The sequence below is a fragment of the Tympanuchus pallidicinctus genome, unplaced genomic scaffold, assembly GCF_026119805.1.
Source record: "Tympanuchus pallidicinctus isolate F22 unplaced genomic scaffold, pur_lepc_1.0 scaffold6, whole genome shotgun sequence".
NCBI lineage: Eukaryota > Metazoa > Chordata > Aves > Galliformes > Phasianidae > Tympanuchus > Tympanuchus pallidicinctus.
The window spans coordinates 30,159,441-30,183,458 of NW_026294780.1; the positions used below are offsets into that span (position 1 = coordinate 30,159,441).

The 24,018-nt window shown below is 35.5% G+C and overlaps 1 protein-coding gene across 16 annotated transcripts in view; it reads left to right on the forward strand.

Annotated features, from left to right (window-relative positions):
- The window catches only part of MYCBP2 (MYC binding protein 2), a 210,416-nt gene that overhangs the window by 71,413 nt on the left and 114,985 nt on the right, over positions 1-24,018 (forward strand). For 15 of the 16 annotated variants that reach the window (XM_052705771.1, XM_052705772.1, XM_052705773.1 and 12 more), the window contains exons 18-26: positions 2,771-2,878; positions 9,120-9,239; positions 9,671-9,752; positions 15,831-15,948; positions 17,337-17,541; positions 17,932-18,085; positions 20,804-20,976; positions 22,036-22,161; positions 22,276-22,403. In XM_052705771.1, the coding sequence (XP_052561731.1) occupies positions 2,771-2,878; positions 9,120-9,239; positions 9,671-9,752; positions 15,831-15,948; positions 17,337-17,541; positions 17,932-18,085; positions 20,804-20,976; positions 22,036-22,161; positions 22,276-22,403 (1,214 nt within the window). The remainder of the gene's footprint in view (positions 1-2,770; positions 2,879-9,119; positions 9,240-9,670; positions 9,753-15,830; positions 15,949-17,336; positions 17,542-17,931; positions 18,086-20,803; positions 20,977-22,035; positions 22,162-22,275; positions 22,404-24,018) is intronic. The other variant, XM_052705777.1, reaches the window with a different exon arrangement.

Here is a 24,018-nt window from a genome sequence, read left to right on the forward strand (position 1 = left end):
ATATAACTGACTAATAGGTTATTTCTCTTGTAGATCTACATTAGAGACTTCTAGAAGAATTTTTCAGTACTGTTCTTTTAACAAAATAAAGGAAGCATCTGATATATGGCTGCAATGTTACACCAGAGTAGTTAATAACACCTAAACTTTGCTCTCTTTATACAGATAACCTTGTTTGTAAGTAGAGAGCAGATAAGATCTTTGTAAATAGTTCTTGTGGTTTGTTTCCTATAATAGTTTGGAGTGGATGTCCTTCACAGTACATGACTGAACATGCAGGCTTCATAATGTAATCAATATGTAGGTGTTTCCTATTATATTCTCATTCACAGGTCACAGATCTAACATTTTCTTACATGGGTTTGATACAAATTATTAAGAAATGAAGAAATACTACATTTAACTTTATTTTAAACTTGAGTTCTTCAACTAACTGATTGGAATTGTAGGATATAGAAATATCCAGAAGCAAAGATAAATTCTGCTTTGGTCAGAAGATCAGGCACTGTTACAGAGCCATATTGACTAGGGGATCATGGTTTGGCAACTGTAAGCAACAGTGTGGTAGCTGTATGCTGGAGTTGCCATTATTTAATGCATCCCCAATATTTTCTGTCTCCCACATTTCCTATAATTCCTTTACTCACCCTAGCATACTTCAATTCCTTCTGACCTGCTATAATTCTCTCTTTTTATGCCGTATTTGCTCTTAACACCACAGTGCCAAAGATTGCCTTCAGGGCTGCATCTTGTCCCCTGGGCTATACAGGTGTTTTCTGGTACTGTGGAATTTTTCACCTAGATTAACTGGAGATCACATTGTCTGTTTGATTTTCCACAGAGATCTTGGACATAAATGCTTCAGCCTGCCCTCTTTCCATTTCTTGAATATATATGTATATATATATATATATATATATATATTTTTTTTTCACAAATGTTTTCTAATCTGAGTTTCACTTTTATTATCCTATTAGATCCATTCTCTATTTCATTAGCTTTTCATTTCATTGGAAACTGAGTAGTAAGCAACTCCCAGTCTTCCATTGCCATCATTTTAAAACTCCAGTCTAGTTTCTCCTGCTATTCATCAAGTTCAACTGTATATCTTTTGTCCTCCAAACTTTCCTAGCTTTCGTAACCCACCGGTCATTTCTTTTTCCCCTTCACTGACTTTTTTCCACATCTACATCTCCCCTCCAACTTGGAAAGAAGAAAAATAACATTTTTGTGTGAACCTAAGCAGGAAGTGAGATGCTAAGCACAGCAAGTGACCTAGCAGATGGTAATCTTTACAAAAAATGTTCACCGATAATATGGGGTAGTATTATGCATCTGTTAAGCAGAAGCTCTGACTGAGAGGAGACTGTGAAAAACAGTAAAAAAAAGCAAGACAACTAGAGGAAGAATCTGCTTGATGATGATAAATCAAATGATGATCCTTGGTCATCAGAAGTTAGTTCTTAATTAACAAGTGAACCTATTGTGGTTGAACTAGAATGAAGAGACTCCAGGTAAGCATGGTAGAATTTAAACAAAAATCTATGCTGTATGTAAAAACATACACAACTATTGAGATTTTTGGCCATTATGTTAGCTAGCACTTGTAGGAAACTTAAAGCTAGGAGGAAAGGCAGTGGTTGATTTTTAAGACACTTATAGATCTGATGGATTAAAGTGAACAGCAGGAAACATGAGATAATGAGCATTAATGGAAAGTTAGCCTAAATTAATTTGTCAATAAAGATTAGCTCAGAAAATAGAGTATTGATAATCTTGGGGAAGAAGAAAGTGCATTAATTTTTTGGAGTTTCACATGAGCCATTCAAAACGTGCCACAAAGCATGATTTGGGATTTGGGTTTTTGTTTTGTTTTGTTTTTCTTTTAAAAGTCTTTTTAAGGACTGGGTTTGGAGTCTTGTGGAATAGTGGCAGGTGTATTAGTTGCTCATGATTCATCATTTCCACTGACTGTCAGAGTACAAGAAGTAGGAGATGCTTCCAAAGAAATTCCTGATGGCAGATTAATTTAACCTTTTAATTATACCAGAAAATAGAAATTGAAGCAACAAATTGCTTTTCTGTGATGCACACAGAATCATCTTCAGCAGTACTTACATCTAGATTTTTAAATTTGAGGAAATATTAAATAAATACATTACTGCTTTCTTCAAATGTGAATCTTCTCTTGAAGGTGAGACCTTTATGTAGACGGGAAACTTTCGAAGAATAAATTAAATGGATTACAAAATAGATAGAAGATTAGAAAAAATCGTATGATTTGAATTATTTTGTTCATATAACACTTATTTTTGGATTGCCATTTCCTTTGTGATAATAACTGAAATGTAAGCATGATAATGATGAATATTTATATGGTTATGCTGTTTATTTTAAATTTAGCATTGATATGGTGTTATTCTAAATTAGCAGTTTTAACAGTAATATTTTGGAATGTAAGTCATGATAATTAATCTTCTAACTTATTAAAGACAGCAGTGTGTATTTATTATCAAAATGAGTCTGCCTTTCCATTACTTGGAGTACATTTGCATACTTACAAATTCCGGTTAAGCTGTCACTGTGGGATATTCATTGTTTCTTTCAATAATATCCTGATTTTATTGTCAAGAAATAATCACTTCCTTCTGAATTTAGATAAACAAATTTATTATATATTTTTTTCTATTGATTTTAATTTGAGTTTTGTTTAACACACTGTTTTCATTTTGTGAGCTTTCCTATGCATGTGCAAAATGTTTCTCCTCAGGCCCCCTTGTATTTCCTGGTCCTATTTTTATGAACCATCGAGAACAGGCTCTAGCCAGAATCAGACCCCATCCAGCACAGCTAAAGCCTAAGCGGGACAAGCATAAAGGTATTTGGTCTTCCTTATTGGCGAGGGTGGAAAAAGCTGATACTCCCACCTTACCTCTTCCATGCACTCAATCTCTCTTCTCAAAGAAATGCAAAATATGGCTTCTGCCTTTCTTCTTGTTAGTATTTTGTTACCTGAGGAGAAAGAGAACACATTTGTATGTTGACTTTTTTTAAAAATTGTAAATGTTTGGTAGTCTGCATCATCTTTGTTTTCCTTTGCTTTTTCTATTTTTTTACTGAAAAATGTGTTGTTTTTCTGGGTCTTCTCTCATTTCTGAAGCTATCTCATTCCTAAAGTTCTTAAAGTTTACTGTAGGAAACTTTAACACCTTCCTGTGTCTCAACTGTCACATTTGCACTGTGGTTGGTGTTTTTTCTTTTTGTTTTTGAACTTGTGCGATATAACTGGGGTGATTCCTGTAACCTATCAACTTGAGTTTTTAATTCTAGCCTAAAGTTTTTCATTGGTAAGCCATCTATTAACAAGACTTTTTTTAACGAAACAAGATATTTGAAATTGCACTTTTTTCAGAATTTAAGTAAGGAGATGGTTTTGGCATTAATGGCACTTGCATTTGTCTGGAAGGCCAACTCATTAAAAATAATTTTGGAACATGGACTGTATTCAAGTGTCTGCATGTATCTGTATCTATATGTAAATGCATGTGTATTTATAGACAAAGAATATATACTTAAAGTCTAGATTACAGATGGGATCTTAAACAGGAAGTTCTAAAATGGTGGGGGTCTAGAATGTTTCAATTTTTTTTTTTTTTTTTTTTTTTTAAAGAACAGCTAAATTGTTAGAATGACTTTTCAGTTGAATTAATGGAAAGTAGTTGTTTGCACATATGCAAATAATTTGTATGACAGTTTGAAGCCTTTCTGGATATGACAGTGCGTGAATGTGGTCTATCTAATTACGAAGGTACCAGTTCAGTAAATTATCTCAAGTCTATTTTAGGGAAATGAAAGCAGAATTTGATCCTTTGTTTTTGCATCTTTTCAGTCTACTATATACAATCTGAACATCAATTACTTTACCCTAATTTAAAAATACCAATCTTAATCCCGCTGATAGAAATTTCATGCTGAAAGACAAAACACACAGAACCTGCTGTCAGTGACAGTTATGTAATAACCACTGAAGTAGGTACTAGTTGTACTGTTTGCAAAACCTTGACTCTACAGGGTAGTGCATAGCAGAGTATATTTGTTCTACCAATGTCTGTTCTTTTATGGTATATTTTATTACTTGGAGCTCCCTTTAGCTCTGGGTATATATCTCACATATATCCTTATTAGAGGTTTGTGCATTAGTCTCAATTTGAGGTTGGCATTATTTCTTGGGAGCTTGCTAGCACAGTGCAAAGGCCTGTATTGTAATGAAACCTTCTGACAGGCATGCTCCATAGAATTGACCACTTAGTTCTTTCTACTTCATGCTAAACAGGTAAGGGAGATTTGTCTCATGTAATGTCTTTACAAGTGAACATTGAGAGCTTTCGGAAGATGGCTCCCCTAAAGAAGAGCATAAATTCCACTATAAACTAGAAATCTCCCCTGACTTCTAGAGGACCTTTCAAGGGAAAATGAAAAATTTGTGAAGTTGCTATCAAAATGATGGAATCACTAAAAGCAGAAGAGACATACCACATCTTAAAAGACATTCCTCATTTGCTTCTCTTAGTATACACAAGATAAAATCAGTAATCTCAAGCAATCTGAGCCAGAGATGTTAATTTTAGGAAAAGGACATTATGACATTGAAATCAGTTATGTTCTTTCATCTTACTTTTGAATGTGATATTTTCCAAGCCAGCATTTTAATTTCAGACATTTCTTTTAAAGTGGTCTTGCTACAATTCACTTCAACCAGACCTTAAAGATTTTCTGACTGAGAAAAATCATTTCAACTGATGGTACTGAAGAGCACAGTACTAAAATTGCCTATACCTGCCTCCCAGTCTGCAGCTGTAGAACTTTTCCTTAATGATATTTATTTAAAATTGAACGTGAACAGCTGCTTCAGAGCTGACAATTGTGGCCTAATTTGGATCTTGTACATTGGTATATTACCAAATTTAAATGGCTTTTCTTTGGGGAACTCTTTTGAAATGCTCTCTTAACAATTCAAATAGTTTCATTGTCCTGTGGAGAAGTACCTGTGGGCCCTGGTGGGTGAAAAACTGAACATGAACCAGCAGTGTGCTCTTGCAGCTTGGAAGGCCAAATGATATCCTGGGCTCCATTAGAAGAGAGATGGACAGCAGGAGCAGGGAGGTGATTATCCCTCTCTACTCTGCCCTTGTGAGGCCCCATCTGGAGTACTGTGTCCAAGTCTGGAGCCCCCAGTACACAAAAGATGTAGAGTTGTTGGAGAAAGTCTAGAGGAGGGCCATGAGGATGATCAGAGATTTGGAGCACTTCCCCACAAAGACAGGCCGATGGAGCTGGGCTTGTTCAGCCCTGAGAAGAGAAGGACTGTGAGACCTCATTCCAGCTTTCCAGTATTTAAAAGGAGATTATAAAAAGGGGAGAAATCAACTTTTTACTCAGGTAGATAGTGATAAGACCAGTAGGAATGATTTTAAGATGAAGGAGTGAAGGTTTAGATTGGATGTCAGGGGGAAGTTATTCAGAGAGAGTGGTGAGGTGCTGGGAAGGGCTGCCATGAGAGGCTGTGGATGCCCCATCTCTGGAGGTGTTCAAGGTTGGATGGGACCCTAGACAGCCTGATCTAGTACTAGATCTGGAGGTTGGTGGCCCTGCCTGTGGCAGGGGTGTTTGAACTTGATGATCCTTGAGGTCCCTTCCAATTCAAGCTATTCTATGATTCTGTGATTCATCATGAATTCACTTATTTTATGGAAAACTTGCCATTGCCATCTACTCATTTCACATTTTTGGAGTATTTGTATCAAAATTTTTCTTATTACCAAAACTGTATATTAAGCATCATCATAAACTTTCTGATCTATTTCTGCATCTCCATCACTAATTCAGCTGGAAGGAGTAGATTCCGTATTCTTTGGTAATCATGGAATACTTTGAAACTAAGAATCTGCTTGTCCTTCATTCTCATTTTTCAACAAGGTAGTGACTTCTTGTCCTTGTTTCAGCTGAAACAGTACTGATAGCTCACTGATGTTTAGTTATTGCTGAGTGATGGGTGCACTGAGCCAGGCTGGGCCAGTTGGCAGGGAAGGGCTGCTGCTGAGATGGCACAGGGCAGGGGATGGGGTGGAGCCAGAACAGGTGGATGAGTTAGTCCAAGGGTTGTTCCATACCACTGACACCATGTGAAAGGCTGTAAAGATGTGGGCTGTTGGCCTGAGCTGTCTGCTGCTCGAGGATTGACTGGATGTCATAAACAGGGGGTGAGATGGTGCGTTGCTGGCAGAGCATCTGGTGGCAGGCAGTTCCTTCTTCCTCTTCTGTCATAGTAAATAGTTTTTATCTCAACCCACAAGTTCTGTTTTGTTTTCAGTTCTTTCCCTTATCCCTTTCCAGTAGGGATGGGGTGAGCAAATCATTGTGTGGCTCCGAGTGCTGTGGTTAAACCACAATACTTCCCACTCTGTCTCTCCGGACTCTTGAGACTTCATCTTTGGGAATCTTAAGTAACAAAGATAAATTACAGTTTTCAGAAGTCTGTATGTTGGGTGGAAGTTGAAGTGAGTTTCTCGAGTCAGTTGAGGTTTGTAGCAAATTCTCCTTTTTTTCCCTGTATTTGGGAGCAGTGATAAATAAATAAAAATATTTAGAAATTTGAATGTATATACATATACACAATTCTAAAGACATATGAAAACAAAAACAAATACTGTCAAAAGGGTAGAGCTAGAAGGAGCTGAACTTCTGTGGATGGAAAAAAATTATGTATAAATGATTTTGTAAACGCTGATACAAAATTGTTGAAGAAAATTTCACTGTAATTTATTTTTTAACAGTTTAGGGATAAGGATGTAGTAGTTTGAACACTTACTGGAGAAAAACACCTAACAAAATTCGTGCCAGTAGTGGTGCAAAAATTCAGAATGGAATTTTTATTTAATTTGTAATTAGAGTGCAAGTTTATTAACACAGTTTTAGAAATGTCATGCACTTGAGATTCTACATACTAGTTTTCACTCAACCTCTGTAGCTACCAATCAGGAATTCAGTGGACTTGATTATTATTTTTTTACCCTTCTGAGAGGGATGACTTTTCTTAATTCCCGAAATACACTGGGAGGTTATGCTTTTTTTTTTTTTTTTTTTGTAATAGTAATATTAGCCAAAAGAACTTCTGAGTAAGTTTCATAGTGAAGAAGATTCTCCTTTGGAACTCAAAAATGCCTACTCAGTGTATCTTTATCCTTTAAAATAAATGTATTTCTTTGATAAGGAGATACAAAATATGTTATTTTCTCTAAATCTTGCACAACAGTATTTAATACTAACATGTTATAGGAAACATGCAGTGTGTCTAGCTAGTTTCATTGAAGGAAGCACATGCTGTCCCATCACATGCTTATTGGCTGTGTGCATTCCTGGCAAATGACTGTTCAAGTGCATTTGCACAGGAGCTTATAGTTATTATTGTCATCAGCGATAGCAGGAGGAGAGAGAAGGTGCCACAGATAAACTCCAAGAACTTTTCACTTTGCACTGTTCCTGTTTGAAAACGTGGTGTGAAATGAGGAGGCAGTAAGTAGGTTGCTTACTGAACACATTTTTCTGGTGGCAGTATTAGCCCTTAGAATCGTCCGTGGATTTATAGGCATATAGCGTTTAATACAAAAATAGGCATAAAAAGTTACTACTACTCTATGAGAGCTAATTCCTTAAAAGTATTACTTAATACCTGTGTGTGCAGTTTCTTTGCAGATGCAAAATATGTGGAACTTCTGTGCACAGTCATGACTTCTTTTTTCTTTTTAAGAATAGTAGGATTTGTTAAAACTTTTTTTTTTAATATGCTGAAATTACTTTGGATGAATCATTGGCAATATATATATAAACTGGGTTATATTTTAAGTAAAATATGGCAAGTTTTTAAGTAGTGTAGTGCTCATTGTTCGCATTTCCACTAATAATTCTTTAGGAAACAGTTTGGGAATTACAAATTAACTGCACCTTGAATGCTTTTAGCAACATTTGTTTCCCTATATCAAAATTTTTAATGAAGCAGTAGCTGGTCAGAATTTACCACAGAATCAATAGTAGAATCTCTTGGCTGTAGTTATTGTACATGTTCATCCATTTTTCTCCTCTTTCTAGAGAAACTTTTTTAATTTAAAAGGATTTTGCAAAAGAATAGTAGTTACAGGTGTTTACTTGCTCATTTGGGTAATGTGTGCATGTATACTGTAGTCATATGATATTTTTCAATATGAAAATGCACTTTCTTTAGAGTTTTTATTGCCAGCTTTTTTTGCAGATATTGATGTTTTAATGGTGATGAACGTGCTTTCTGTCATGTTGTTTTTTTTTCTGCTAGTACTATGAAACCAGTTTCCTTTGTGACCCTGTGTCTAATTGTTAGCAGACTTCTATATTGTTTTCTGAAGGAGAGTGGCTTTCAAGATGCTTGTAAACAAACCAATTATTTGTCACTTCTGTACTTTTATCTGATGCAAGACTGTTTGACTATAGGAACCAATAGCACACTTCATTCTTTATGAAAGAAACCACAGTATGTCTAGAAATGCGTCAGACATAGTAGTAGTGGGTATGTCAGTGTTGTTAGGCATACTCATCACATAGTATCAGAGAGTTAGTTATGTAAAACAAGGGCTATATGGCCAGGTTGGAGTTAAGTAAAATTGTTAACAAATACTGAATAAATGAGACCAGGCTATACTTACCATGGTCAGTTACAGTGCTTTCTGTGTAATTGATAATATTATTTCCTTGAATAACAAAAGTGATGGTTATTAAGCAAAAATTCTGAAGTTATTTCAGTGTCCTGTTTTGCTCATTGTTCTTGTCTGCTCTTTGGAAGTTTTTGCTTTAGAGGATGTGTTATTTTCCTTTTATGTGTGTAACTTTGATGCAGCAGATTGTTTAGGAGTAGAGTTTCTGTAATCTTTCACATCTACTTTGATCCTTTGTCTTGAGCTGTTTCTTTCAATATTCTGTGAGTTCCTCTCATATCTTACAAATGGCGGGGGTGGTTGCTTACTATTCTCATTCTTTCTTCTAACATAACGTTTTTAGAAGACACAGGATATAATTACGAGTTTTGTTTATAGACGGAAGTGGAGAAAGAGGTGAGAAGGATGCAAGCAAAATTACAACCTATCCACCAGGGGCTGTTCGCTTTGACTGTGAGCTGCGAGCTGTACAAGTCAGTTGTGGATTTCACCATTCAGGTAAAAATAAATAAATTTATGGGGTTTTGTGGTGTTTTTTTTTTGTTTTTGTTTTTGTTTTTAACATTCTGATACATGTTTTCACTACTTTCTATTTAATGTTCAATGAGGATATACATGGAGGTGTTGAAAAAGGTTGCAGTATTATTTTCTAGCCTAATACGCTGTCCTCCGACAGTGCGAGAGACTAGGAATATCGTACATAGAATTTTATATAAGCTTTTAAGGAATATAGAAATTTTTAAGCCATTTTATAACATCTGCATGGCACATCTGCATACTTCTGTAGTGATACTAGCTGTGGTGGATTGTGGAAGATCCTGTTTAGTAGGGATTGTTAACTGTGCTGCTCAGAAAGACTAACTGGCATTGATGCATGTTAGCGTGGATATCTCTGAAAAATACTGGTGTTTTTGTTTGTTTGTTTTCAGTGATTCTGATGGAGAATGGTGATGTTTACACATTTGGATATGGACAGCATGGGCAACTTGGACATGGTGATGTTAATTCCAGGTAAGCTGATGATTACAAGACAAGATTGCATATTGCTGTGCTACTGTTTAAAGAGTGGCTAAATTTTTCTGTTACTCTCTAGCTAGGAAGTGGGAAAACTCATATATTGTCCAAATTAGGTGTGTGAACTCTCATTTTGCATTTATTCTCCATAAACTTTCTGGGTAGATAGACTGTTAGTAGTAACCATACTGTTGTTCTGTGCAGGTAATTTGTTTAATACATGAAAACTTGTATGCGTAGCTTTGATAATTGGGTTTAAAATGCTTCTTTCTGTTTGAATCTCTGTGCATACAAGAGAGAATTACATTGAAATATCTTTAAGGTTTCATTATGTCCGGAAAATATTGTAAACTTAGATTAATATGCTTCTCTTACTTTACTAGCAGTAATTCACTTATTATTCTTTTTGTTACTCCTTTTTGTTTGTAATTAATCTTCAAAAGTAAGTCTGTATGTATGAGTTTCAGTTGCATTTTGTATATGCTTATAGCACAAAAGTGACTGGTGGGTTTTTGTGGTCAGTGGAAATAAAAGAAGTCAACAGAGTCTGAGCGCTATTTGACTAACCAGATGCTGCTTATCTACTTCAGATATGCTCAGTAACTGTAAAATATATTGACTTGATCTCCATTGACTACAGCGACAGCACAGACAACTACATGCAGGTGGCTATAATGGAAAGCTGAATTCTCACCCTTAATATCTCATCTGCTCACACAAGTTGACAATCAGTTTACTACTGTAAAAAGAAATTCAGAAGTGTTGTTCTTTGCGTGCATGCATTCTGTAGATGAGATTTTGAATAGCAGGAATCACTGAGGATTTGTTTCTGTTCAGTAATGCCTAGTATCCTTATGAAAAAGGCATATAGAGTGCAGCATCCACGATCTGTCTTCAGTTCTCTTGTTTCTCTTGTAGTAGTGAGATGAAATTGCTTGTACATCTGTCCTCCTAATCTCTTTTGAGACTTCCTAATCATTTCTTTTGTCAAGTTTCTGGATAAATCATCTTCATCTTAAAATTTTAATTGTATTCACTAAACAAAGGTAGAGAGGGAAGGAAGGATGAAAGTTTACTGGAAACATTACTTTGCATTGGTTGCTGTGCCTATTGGTATTCTTTAAACTGTTACCCTTACTCAGTCTGCACTGGATTGGTGAATGCAGTCTATGTTTCTGACTATGATAAAGCCATATCACAAATAAATACTCCTTTTAGTTCCTGAAAATTCATGCATACTTGAGGCTACTTCAAGTACGCACTTCAAGTCATTACTAGAATAAGGTTAGATGCTCTTTTAAAGATAAAGAGATATAATAATAAGCGGCATTTCTACTGATAATTATGTCCCATTTCTGACTGATGAAGTCACTTGGATTTTTTTGAGGATATCAGGACTATCTGCCCTATTAGTTAGAATTCCATGCAGTAAACATCACATTTGCTGCTTATTTAGACAGAAACTAGATGGAAACTGGATGTTTTTCTAGATGAAATCCTAGAAGAGAATGTGAAACATCCTATGTCAGAGGATAGTACCTGACCTTTTCTAGAAGCTGAGAAGGTATAAGCAGCTTGGCACTGAGCTTTGTATCATTCTACAGGATATCCCAGACAGTGTCTGAAAAAAGCCTTGAAGAAACTAGGCATATGTCCGATGCATGAGAACTGGCTATAAGTACTATATTGCTGTCTAGCACCATCATTCAGATGATGATTTCCTCATTGATGTACTTCTTTTTCCAGCTTTTAAGTAGAGATCACTCCTCTGTCCTCACAGTAAGGGATTCAGAAAAGGAAACAGGGAATCCTTATGCAGAGTTCCACCTCAGTTGGGACGCACTGGTGCTCAGATGGCCAGCTCCAGCCAGGTCAGTGTTATGTCAGTCATGCAGTGTGTCACATTGCCTGTATTGACCTCAGGAAGACCATCGTCTTCTGAATCAAAGAACTGATCATCTACTGTGTTTCCAGGAGAGGGAAAAAAAGGGAAAAAAAAATGAGGACATACAATATAGATAGCTTAGCTAATATATGGCGCCCCCAGAAACAAGAACTGACAGGACACTTGCAGCAGTTGTCATTTTCATCTGAGTCAGCCATCTTCATTACCAGATAATGTAATGATGTAAGTTTCTGGGCAGCAACTGATGACGTATCCTTTCAGAAACTTCTGATTTGTAGCATAAAGATTAAGTAGTGAGTCTTGTAAATGTTTAACTGTTTTGAATTCTGCACACGTGTCCAGACATATCCTTCTCTTTATTAAGATGATTCTGAACTCCTGCTTTAGGCTGTGGTAAACACTACAAATTCTTCCTGCCACTTCAGTAAGAATGAGGCATATTACATGCCCTAGAAAGATTTCAGACAGTTTTGTATGTTCACAAGCCAACAAAACAAGCAGATGAGCAGCATGACATGGTTCTCAATAAACTTATTACTACAGCTGAATTACTGAACTATTACTAGAAATAGTATGGAGGAGTAAGCAGCATGCACAAGGTAGTGTTAGGTTTTTTTCTCCAACTAAAACTTGCGTCATTCACAGATGGATCACTTACAGATGCAAATGATCTGGTTCCTGGGAGACTATTTTTTCCATATCAGCATACTAGGGTTATTAAACTAATTTGAGTAGACTTTCTGTTGTAAAGATCTGAGCAGTAGGTGTTGATGAGATATTCACTCCATGAAGAATTTAATAGCCTCTTCTTATTCCCTCTTCGAAGTAGTTACTAAGTGGGTGAATAGAAGCTCAATGGAAGCAAGAAACACTTTGCGATATCTACTCTTGGTAAAACAATAGTACATCTTGTATTTGGGTAAGCAGAGGGGTTGTTTCTTGTTTCTGCTTCTTTCAAGAAGCACTGACTTAAAGCTTACTGTTCAAACTTTGCCTGCGTTTCTTATTCCAGCTGTTGATTTCAGCACTACTTTAACAAGCACATGACATGGAAGTACAATTCCAGTAATAAGACCACTGAAGTAGGACAGTACTCGTATATCTTTGTTTCCAAAGGGTCAATAATAAAAAGGCAGACTTAATTGAGCGTACCTTCCATAGACTGCTGTCTATGTTCTGTTTATAGACAAAGTGTAAAGGTTATGCCCTATTAATATTTTCAGAACATGTTGCATAAGGCTCTATTTCTAAGTGCCTTGTCTGATTAATTTGCTTCAGTGGTAGCGTGCAGGTCTTATTTACATATTTCCACTAACATTCAGTTATGTCTAAAATCTAAAAATCTCCACCTTCTTACCCCTGCACTGTCCAACTCTGCCTGTAATTGAGTTTTTCTGTTTTCCTTTGACACACTGCACAGTAACAGCCCACGGAGAACCTGAATTTACAGCACCACGGTCAGCAACCCGAAGTGAAACTCTATTGCACTTCACAGCCAGCTCTGGCTGGGCAAGTACCGTGGACAGCAATCGTTCAAACAGCTGCTGTGGGATGTATTTTCAGAACCAAATCTGCTGCCAGAAATGCTTACCCTTCAGGACAGAGGAGGGTTTCTGTGTGGGTAGCTAGAATTGTATTTGGGTGTTCTGTGAAATCTTGAGTTACCTGAGGTATGGGTATCTGATGTTTTTTCATTCAGCAATCTGATGTTACCCTAAGAGATCTCTCTCAGGTTGCAGTGTATATAGTTGAGTTTGCCTGTGTCATTGCCTGTATTGTATCCAGAACCACATTTTTCATCACCATCTGAGAAGAATAATTCTCAAATGTAGAAAGCCTACTTGTCAAAACTCTTGACAAAGGTCTCCCACACTCCTAATTGTCTACATGCAGATGTTCTCTGTTGAGTTTCCATGGGATAGGAAAATACTCAGTTGTATCACAGATTCTAAACTCTGTGTAAGTGACTTAAGTCTAGTTACTGTATTTTACCAGGTATTTCCTCCTTCTATGAAGAGAAAATTATTAATGTTCTGCAGTTTTACTGTATTTTTGATGTAGTTAATTGCCTTAGAATTTTCCTGATCATTTCCATTGTAGATACATCATTTCAAAAGCTGAGCTGTCTTAATAGAAGGGCTATATAAAAATAACATGCTAAATGTGCCTATGTTAATAGCTTCTTCACTTTTGCTCTGCTGCAACTAAGCAAATTATTGGATTTAATTATTGGAATAGATATGACATTGTGAAATTAGAAGGCCAAAAACCTTTCTGGCCATCTCTACAATAGGATTTACAGAAACATGCACTTGGAGTGAGAAGCAACTCTTATTCCTTGAAATTTTTCATGTCTCTCATACAGTCTACCCATAACCCTCTGAGAGTCTTAAAGTCGTCATGGGGTTTGTACTGCAAGAAAGCTGAAGGAAACTTGTAGCTTCTGGCTCTTGAATGTTTCATGTTCACATTTATGGTTATATACCTACAGCTTTTACAATGATAAGGGGAGAAAAAAATGCATTCACATTTTTGAAAGTTTAAAAAAATCTTCCACGGGAATTTCCTTCTAACAAGAATGCTTTTATATTTGTTTTTAATTAGATTATTTTTTTTTCTGGTTTGGTGTCTTTTTGAGCTTTCTCAAAGATTTTAAAATGTTTTGTCATTACTGCTGCTAAACTTAGCTCCCTGTATTTGTTATTGTATTATTGGCATCCAAACTCTCGTGGTTTTAGGCCAACAAAGTCTTCTGAGTTTATAAATGTTGTGTTGTGCATCCTCTAACAAATTCTATGCTGCTTTTCATTTTCTTCATCTCCATTCAATGCAAGCGATGTTTTCCACAAAGGAATTAATTATTTCTAGGTACATTCTCTCTCTTTCAGGTCATTATCCATTCTTCACACACTTTCTGCATTTCCATGTGTCTACATTTTCCTTTCTCTTAGAATTCAGTTTCTCTCCTTCCTCCTCCTTTCTTTACTTTGGTTTTGCCTGCATCTTAGCCAAAAGAAAAACACACAGATAACCCATCTTCTTGCACAACAGCTGCTAAACAGTTGCTAAGCTGATGATTTTTTATTCCAGAACAGGACAACCTGTTCTTATTTTAGCTAAACTAGCTTTGGAAAATGTGTGCTTAGAAGTAAGTTACTACAGTACTGCTGCTCTCTAGGGCCAAGATTCCCAAACAGGGAGTTGTTCCAGAGTCACTTGTTTGTTAAATTCACATTCATTCTAAGTCTAAAATACTTTTGATGTCTACTGTAGATAGACGTTCATTATAGGTCTCAGATTTTAATACAGTTCTTCCAGGCTCCTTTGAATCCGTTTTATTGTAGCTTAGATAAAAATTGTAGTTGTATCTCATAATTCATTCTTTTGTCTTCTTCTATTTCTATTCTGAGTAATCACTGCTATTTTTCTTTCTTGCTTCTTGCTTGTACTAGTGATTTTTTTTTCCCCTTCATTTTATTGAAATGGGAAATTGATTTTCTTATACCTGTCCATATTTGAGAGGCATAAATAGTAGACTTGTCCAGATCTTTCTTCTGCAAAACAGTTTGGAGAGGATTGTTCTTTCTCAAGTCTATGAATTTGATGAAGAGCAGTTTTTTAATGACTTACTCTCCATTAAAAAGTTGCTGGAGGTGGGTAGACTTTCTCTTTGATTTGTAATTGTCTACCTCAGGAGGGCTATATTAGTACTGCTTCTGATAACTGTACTAGAGTACCAGCCACATGTGGCTTTGATTGCTTCATAAATCAGTTTTGTTAAGTGCTTAACCAATATCATCTCCTCACTACAGAATTTGCCTAATGCTACAATTCATTGCTGTATATTTTATATGTTTGTATGCGCATATTACTGTAACCACAGTAGCATTAATGTAATCCTACAATAATATAGATTAACTATTTTTATTCCTATGTTTAATTGAAAAAGGTACCTGATCTGATTCCTTGTATCAAGAGGGCATAGACTCAAATATCTGATACATTTTTTGAGATCCTGTTCATTTAATAAGTAATTTATTGCTTGATATTAGTACCATATGGTGTGTAAACACAGTGAATATATTTTAGTTAGTGAAATCCTAGTAATACTAATATACTAAATGTTGAGTAATTATGTATTGAAACAAGATCAATTTATTTTGATATAGGGGATGTCCTACTTTGGTGCAAGCATTACCAGGTCCTAGTACACAAGTTACTGCTGGAAGCAACCATACAGCTATTCTCTTAATGGATGGCCAGGTTTTCACATTTGGAAGTTTCTCAGTAAGGAAATAATAATGTTTACTTTTGGAAATAAGCTTATGATCAATGTATTGCTCAAAGACCTTTCAAAATTTTTTTGCTTATAATGCAAACACAGAACAACTCATGGATGCTGCATGTTTTTTAATTTACGTCTCATACTTGAAAATGGGACTTCTAATGTTGATGTGATTTGAAGAGCATGGTGCAAGTTATTACTGATATTTTAATATTCTATAGACTGTTGGCATTTAAAATTGAGTTGCTTCATAAGATGGACAAGTTTTCTCAAGCTTTGATGCCATATTTAGACTACTTTTTCTATGTCTGCTCTTTCTGCTGCAGTGCTTGAAAGTTAACTGAAAGCCTTATAAAGTCAGAGAAGCTCAAGCCCATTACTTGTAAATATCTTCACTAATTTTGCTTATGTATAGTTTGATGTATTCTCTTATAGCACACAGTGCCTGTTTCAAGTGAAAAATTGATAAACAATTTCTAAATAGGCAAAAATTGAGAGAAATGAAAACAAAATATAATTTTTTTCAATACTGAGATTTTCAAGAAATAATTTTGAAAATAATTCTGTTTCAATGTTTTATTTATTAATTTGGTTTTAGTTATGACTGAAGGTAAGCATCAGTAGAAATAAGACATGTACAGATGAAAAAGTTGGGCTTTACAAGTACAGCTACTTAGAAGGATCAACAATAGTATCAGTACATTCATTTTATTATAGAAATATTTACTGAAAATGAACATACTATTTAAGACTGTATTCATTTGACATGCAAATAAGCAGAAAAAAGAGCATGAGTAATATGTGTCAAAGCATATATATTCATTAGAAAGTGTTGAGGTGCTGGAACAGGTTGCTCAGAGGAGCTGTGGGTGCCCCATCCCTTGCTCAAGGCCAGAATGAATGGGGCCCTGGCAGCCTGATCTAGTTTGTGGCATCCTTGCCTACAGCAGGAAGATTCGAGCTGGATGATCTTTATCATTCCAACCCAAGCCATTCTATGACTACAAGCTGCATTACATACATTTAGCATAACAGAAGTTATTTTTCATTCTCTGTTTGACTTTGATAAATTTCTGATGTTTCTTAGGTAAATAGTACATTCTCTTCAAAAATAACACGTAATTTTAAAAAAGTGGACAAAACTTCTGGTCTTAATTGATTATGTTCTCATTAAATAATTGAAAAACCTAACTGAAAAGGGAGGAAAGCATTTGTCAAAAACTTCTGTTTAAATGTATAGAGGTTTTCTTAGAGTAGACATCATTTTCTGAAGGTACTTTTTCAGTAAACTCTCTCTTCCAGATGGCTTACAGTTTTTGTGCTGAAGCTGTCTAACTTGTTCATCTTTGAGACTCACTATGAAGTACTAATTTTTGCATTCTCTCTATAGAAAGGTCAGCTTGGTAGACCAATTCTGGATATGCCCTACTGGAATGCGAAACCAGCACCTATGCCTAATATTGGTTCTAAATATGGACGCAAAGCAACATGGATTGGAGCAAGTGGAGACCAGACTTTCCTCCGGATTGATGAAGCTCTCATTAATTCTCATGTGCTTGCTACATCAGAGATATTTGCAAGCAGGCATATAATAGGCAAGAACTCTCCTAGAATATTTTATTACAATTACAGAATTTTTGGAGAAAGATCATATTCAGTCATGCAAACAATAGAGAAGTAACAAGCTGAAAAAGTGAATTAAGGGAATTAAAATATTTTTACCTTCTACATATAATGCAAATGGTAATGCTAGCTCCTTTAAGTAATTAATTTTATTAGAAAAAAGAGCACAAAAATCTGTGGATTTTTTTTGTACTTCATGGATTTTCTTGCAATCTTACTGTGGTTTCATTTTTTTGTTGTTAGAAGTGTTTCTTCTAGTGTTTCTTCTTCACTACTATGTGTGTCAATGCTTTGTGCACAGAAAATGACATGCAATTAGTAGAGTCTTTTTTTCTTTTTTTTCCTTTTGCTCCCTGATCCAGGTTTGGTACCAGCTTCAATATCAGAACCTCCTCCTTTTAAGTGTCTTCTGATAAACAAAGTAGATGGCAGTTGCAAAACATTCAATGATTCTGAGCAAGAAGACCTTCAAGGTTCTGGTGTGTGTCTGGATCCTGTCTATGATGTTATTTGGAGGCAAGTGTGGATTATAGCTCTAAAAGTCTTTAAAAAGTGCTTTTAAAAGTGTTTTGGAAGGTTGGAAATTTGATGATATTCATTTACCTAGTAAACAAAAAGCAATTTTTACTCTTTCATGCATCTTATTTAACTTTTTTTGGATGATATGTTCAACTAAGCCCAAAAGAAATTATTATTTTAATTTTTCAATTTCTGTTCTTTTTTGAATCATTTTCATTCAAGTATCACTGGAAAACTTGGGCAAGACAGAATAGTCTCTTAAAGTTGGAGGAAAGCAGGGAACAAGCTAGTCTGCACTATCTGGAGAAGATATTGTCATGTAGATTTATGTCTTTAAAAGATCTTTAAATTGTGTCTGTAGGCTACCTGCGTTCTACTTTGGATGTCTTTATCCAAGATCAAGACATGATAATTTAATTGCCACTTAACACTGAAGCATGCATATTTGCTAGGCATAATTCTTCAGTACCTGTGAAGTTTCCCAAATGACTATAGTCTTGTATTGTGCACATTCCCAGGAGTGTCTGAGATTCATGATCTATGCACCCATTCTTACTTAAATTATGCTCAGATTTGAAATAAGGAAGAGTAGCACTCATTTCCCGTAACGACTCTTGGTCATGGAATGAAAGATTGGTTTGTGAATGCTGGAGTTATTCCTTGCCATAGGAAAGACAGGATGTGTCAGGGAAGAAAAAGGCACGTGATACCACTCAGCTTTATGTAAAATTATATTGGATGAAGCTCAAATTTACATTTCACACTATAAGAAAGTAACTTAAAGATGAAATTATGGGTAAATGTTGATTGAGGTGTTGTTCTCAATCCTTGTGGATTGAGATCTTGCAAAAATTTGGGGACTTCAGAATTGAATCTAAGACTTAGGGACTTAACTGAAGTGAAGAATAGACTCTTGAAGTCTCTAGTTAGTCTGCAGACTTATTTCTGTGTTAGATTCCATGCTTGTTTAATAGAGAATACTAAAGCAATCAAAAGAGGGGACATTAATAAGTATATTCATTAGTGATAAAATATTTTATATATTTACCATTACTACTAGCCATTTTTTTCATGCTGATTTAAATTAAGGGGACACTTTCTCTGTACAGAGACAGCATTCTTGACTGCATAAATTTTAAAGATTTTCTTCACAGTTCTGTATTTTTTAAAGTTAATATTGTGATTGAAAAGAGTAAATCATTTCATGGCTTTATATGCATCTGTATATGTCTATAAAGTTACATATTGCTTAATTATTTAAATCCTAAATAATCATAGAATCCTTTGAGTTGGAAGAGACCTCTGAAGGCCATCTGGTTTAACCCCCCTGCAGTGAGGAGGGACACCACAGCTAGATTAGGCTGCTCAGGGCCTGATTCAGCCTTGCCTTTAAAATCTCCACGGACAAGGCATCAACCACATCACTAGGTAACCCGTTCTAGTGCCTCACCACCCTCACTTTAAAAGATTTTTTTCCTTACATCTACCCTAGATCTACCCTGTTTGAGCTTGAAACCATTTACACTTGCTCAGTCACCACAGACACTGCTAAAGAGTCTGTCCCCTTCTTTCCTCTGGTTTCCCTTTACATACTGAAAGGCCACTATCAGGTCACCTCGCAGCCTTCTCTTCTCCAAGCTGAACAGCCCCAGCTCTTTCAGCCTGTCATCACAGGAGAAGTGTTCCATTCCATGGATCCTTTTTGTGGCTTTCCTTTGGACATGCTCCAACAGGTCTATGTCTCTCATGTGCGTAGAACTCTACATCTGGACACAGTACTCCAGGTGAGGCCTCACCAGCACAGAGTAGAGGAGCAGGATCCCCTCCCTCAACCTGCTGGCCATGCTTCTTTTGGTACAGCCCCGGATACAGATGACTTTCTGGGCTGCGAGGGCACAGAGCTGGTTCATGCCTTGCTTCCCATCCCCCAGTAGCCTCAGGTCTTTTTTGGCAGGGTTGCACTCAATCCTTTCATCCCTTAGTTTGCATCGGTAGTGGGGGTTGCCTCGACCCAGGTGCAAGAATACATGGTATCCTCTGGCATCTTTATGACTTTTTCCTTCTTGGTTGCTTATACCGTCTTAGTTCTTTTTGCATTTTAGGTGCAACGTAACAAGTGAAAATGTATTTTCCTCTCATGCATCAGCCATGTCTTCTGCTTTTTCCTTTTACATACTGATATCAGAGATGTCATTTTTTGCATGTTAATCTGTAGTATGAAAAGTCTTTGTATTCTCTTGTTTATGCTGCCATTTTCAATAATCCTGTATAAACTTGGAGTGTGATGTTATCCATTTAAAAAGTCCAAAATATTTTGTATTTCTCAAGATCTTTTAAAACTTACTTAAAGAGAGTACCTTTGTAGTTGTTACCTTTATCATTCTTGGGCACATCTGCCACTATGTCTAAAGTTCTTTGCTAATAATTCATGCTGCTTGATAGACTATACCATTTTAATATTTATGAGGATTGAAAAATGTCTATATTTTGATATCTGTAAACCCATAATATGATTGTTTGTCTTAAAGTACAGTAAGAATTTTAGGTCTCTCCATTTGCTGGTTTGTTAAGCTAGTAAAGTTTATATGTATTTGATGTAATGATGTTCACTTTTAGGAGTTCATGCAAATAGATCTACATTTCACGTTAAATAGGTTATAAAATTCAATTATCAGTTAGTTTTTAAGTAGATTTTACTGTTTTGTCTTACTCCAGGTTTCGACCAAATGCTAGGGAACTGTGGAGCTACAATGCCGTAGTTGCGGACTCCAGACTTCCCTCGGCTCCAGACATGCAATCCCGGTGTAGTATTTTGAGTCCAGAACTTGCTCTGCCAACATGTTCCAAAGCTCTAACCACCAGATCTCATGCAGCTTTGCACATTCTAGGTACACATTTGTAGTTGATAAGTCAAAAGCTTAGATAAAAGGGACACATTACTTAATGTGTAAATGAATTGTAATTCAGCAGCTTTTTTACTTCGATAGGGTCAGTTCTTCTTTTTTTTTTTTAATCTTTCATCATTGCTCTTAACACTTATCATCAGCCTAACATTTATTAATTTTAATGAAAAGAATTATTTTTTGCCATCTTAATGGTGTTAGATGATTTTATAGTTCTGATGGAAATCACTACTAGAAGTAAGGAGAACAAAATTAGAAAGCTTCCTATGTAAATACTTGGATGTTACAGTATAAAGTCAATGTTGTTTGGTTAATTTGCAGTCTTCAAAATATAGGAAAAAATGCACCCTTAAATATGCAGTTATTAAATAAATTGAATATTTGTTATTAGAATTTACTTTTTGCAGCTTTGTACAGCAAGATACTAAGAGTAATGTAAATTCTTTTTGTAGTCTAAAAAAGCCTACCAAAATGAAAAATAATCCTGCAGTGGTCATGTATAAGTTGACCGCCTGCAACATATGTAATGCTTCAAAGCATAGCTTTGAAAATGATTTTACATTTCTTGATCAGTGGTTGTAGTGAATTATGTTAGGACCGCATTATTTGTGTTTGAATCAGAATAAGGTCTCTTAGGTAGCCATGTGTAAAATAAGCTTTTTATGAGGGCTCTCAAATCTTCCCATTATTATGTTACTACATCAACTCTTCCTGGGTAATATGGGAAGTAAAAGTAAAACAAGTAATTAAAAAATGAGAGCGCTGTTGGCAGTTTACTTACAACCACATTCATGTTTCTTGATTATTCTAAAAAAAGAATATGAAAAAACTGAATAAAGTCAATCTTATACAATATTTTTTGATTTGATAGCACTGACTCCTAACCTAATCAAAGTGAAAACAATATGCAGTAGTACCTCTGTGTGGTTTAGGGACAAAGAAGTCAGGTTGCTTTAATCTTTTTAACTAGTATTAATTTCCATTTCACTGATTGCAATCAGCAGTAATAAGTTTTGAGCATTTCTTGGTTTTGCTTTCTTGTAGGTTGTCTTGATACTTTGGCTGCTATGCAGGACTTAAAAATGGGTATAGCAAATACAGAAGAAGAGACTCAAGCAGTAATGAAAGTTTATTCTAAAGAAGACTATAGTGTTGTTAACAGATTTGAAAGTATGTACACAATAACATTTTATAGCATATATTAATCAAGCTTGTGAAATAAAAAATTATGACAGGCTAACTGTATGTTTAATTAATTAATTAATTAATTAATTGTTTCTTCAGGTCATGGAGGTGGCTGGGGTTATTCAGCCCATTCAGTAGAAGCTATCCGTTTCTGTGCTGATACAGATATTTTGTTAGGTGGTCTTGGTCTTTTTGGAGGAAGGGGTGAATACACTGCTAAAATAAAGGTAAGGTTTGGAGGTTTTTTTAAACGATTTTTTTGTCTCATAACTTTAGAAATCCCACCTGAAAACATCATTCATTTTATTTCTTAATGAATTAGTGCTTTACTGTATATTAAAAGCATTATTTATACAACTGGAACCAGGCTTCTTAATGAGAAGGAATGAAATTTAAGCAAGTCAGGTGGATGAGGTAGAGAACTCTGAATTACTATTTTTAATTGTCAAGATCTGGCTTGTTCTTACCTTCACCAAATGCTGTGCCATCTTATTGGTACCAGGAGCTGATACGGCTGTAGGTAGAATGGTTCTGCGATCTATGCGCACAAAATTTGCAGAAATTTTGTGTTATCTGACTAGAAACTCATCCTGTGTCAGGATGCTGCCTCTCAGAACAAAATAATGTTTTTTTAGTAGCTGGATTTCCTTTGGCACCAGCTGAACTGTTGCTTCTCTCCATTTCTTTGCCATTACCTTCTCAGACTGATCTCAGCTGGGATTTTTCAGTTGAGAGGAAGTTGAAGTCGCATGCTTAGTTTGTGTTTATTTGTGACATACAAAGATGGTTAGGGCTTGAGCATGTGTACTGATTTAAATAACTAAATAAATCTGTCCTTGAATAAAGAAATTCATGTAAAGATAGTGTGATAAGTGGAGAGATCTTATTTCTGATAAATACTGCTGCATTTAATAGGAATTTCAGAAATGCCTTGAAAAATGTTTTAAAGACAAGAGATAATAGCTGTATGAGATTTATGTAAAGTCTGTATATAAGAAACATCTTAGTGTTATCATTTATTTGTCATTTAGGAGATTATTGAGTTTTCTGTTTTCAGATGATAGGGCTGCGGTTTGTTTTAGGAAAATTATTTGTTGGTGTGTGGTTAGCAGTAATATGCATAAGACAACTGGAGGTCTGAAATAAATAATTGTAATTTATTCTAATCTCTATACTCTATACTCTAATATCTCTATAATCTCTGTACTCTAATACAGTCACTGAGAATTGCAAATGACTAAGGAAAGCAAAGAAAGTTGGTCACTATACTAATGTTTAAATACTAAAGGTAGTAACCCTGTCAGACCAGTCTTGTATTATTTGTTCAATTTTTTTCTTGTTGTCTAGGATTAGCTTATGGCCAAGATAAGATCCAGTCCTAAAACAGTTAATTGCATTTTAAAAATAGGGGCTTAAAGGAGAAGTCAGGCATGTACTGTGAGAATTTCTCAAACTATTCAAGTTGTAGAAGTGATTTTCAACTGAATAAGAAGCCCGTGTTCTTTTGTAAAAGGTTTTTTTTTTTTTTTTTTTTGTCATACCTATGGGCAGTTTATGGGATTATTGACTTAATAATAGTGAATTTTCCCCTTTCCAGAGGAGCTGTATGTATCTCCGGTACATGTCATGCTAAAAAGCTTACATCTTTTTTTTTTTTTCGCCTTTTTGTATTCAGCCTGTCTGCAAGATTTAGGGATTTCCTACACCTTATATCAGAATATATATAGGAAGACAGTGTAAATTGCTGTTTTTTTATAGTTCATGTCATTACAAAATCATGAGTTCTAGTTGCGAATTTGCTTATCAGTGATAGAAACTAGCAATTGCTTTTGGGAAGGGAAA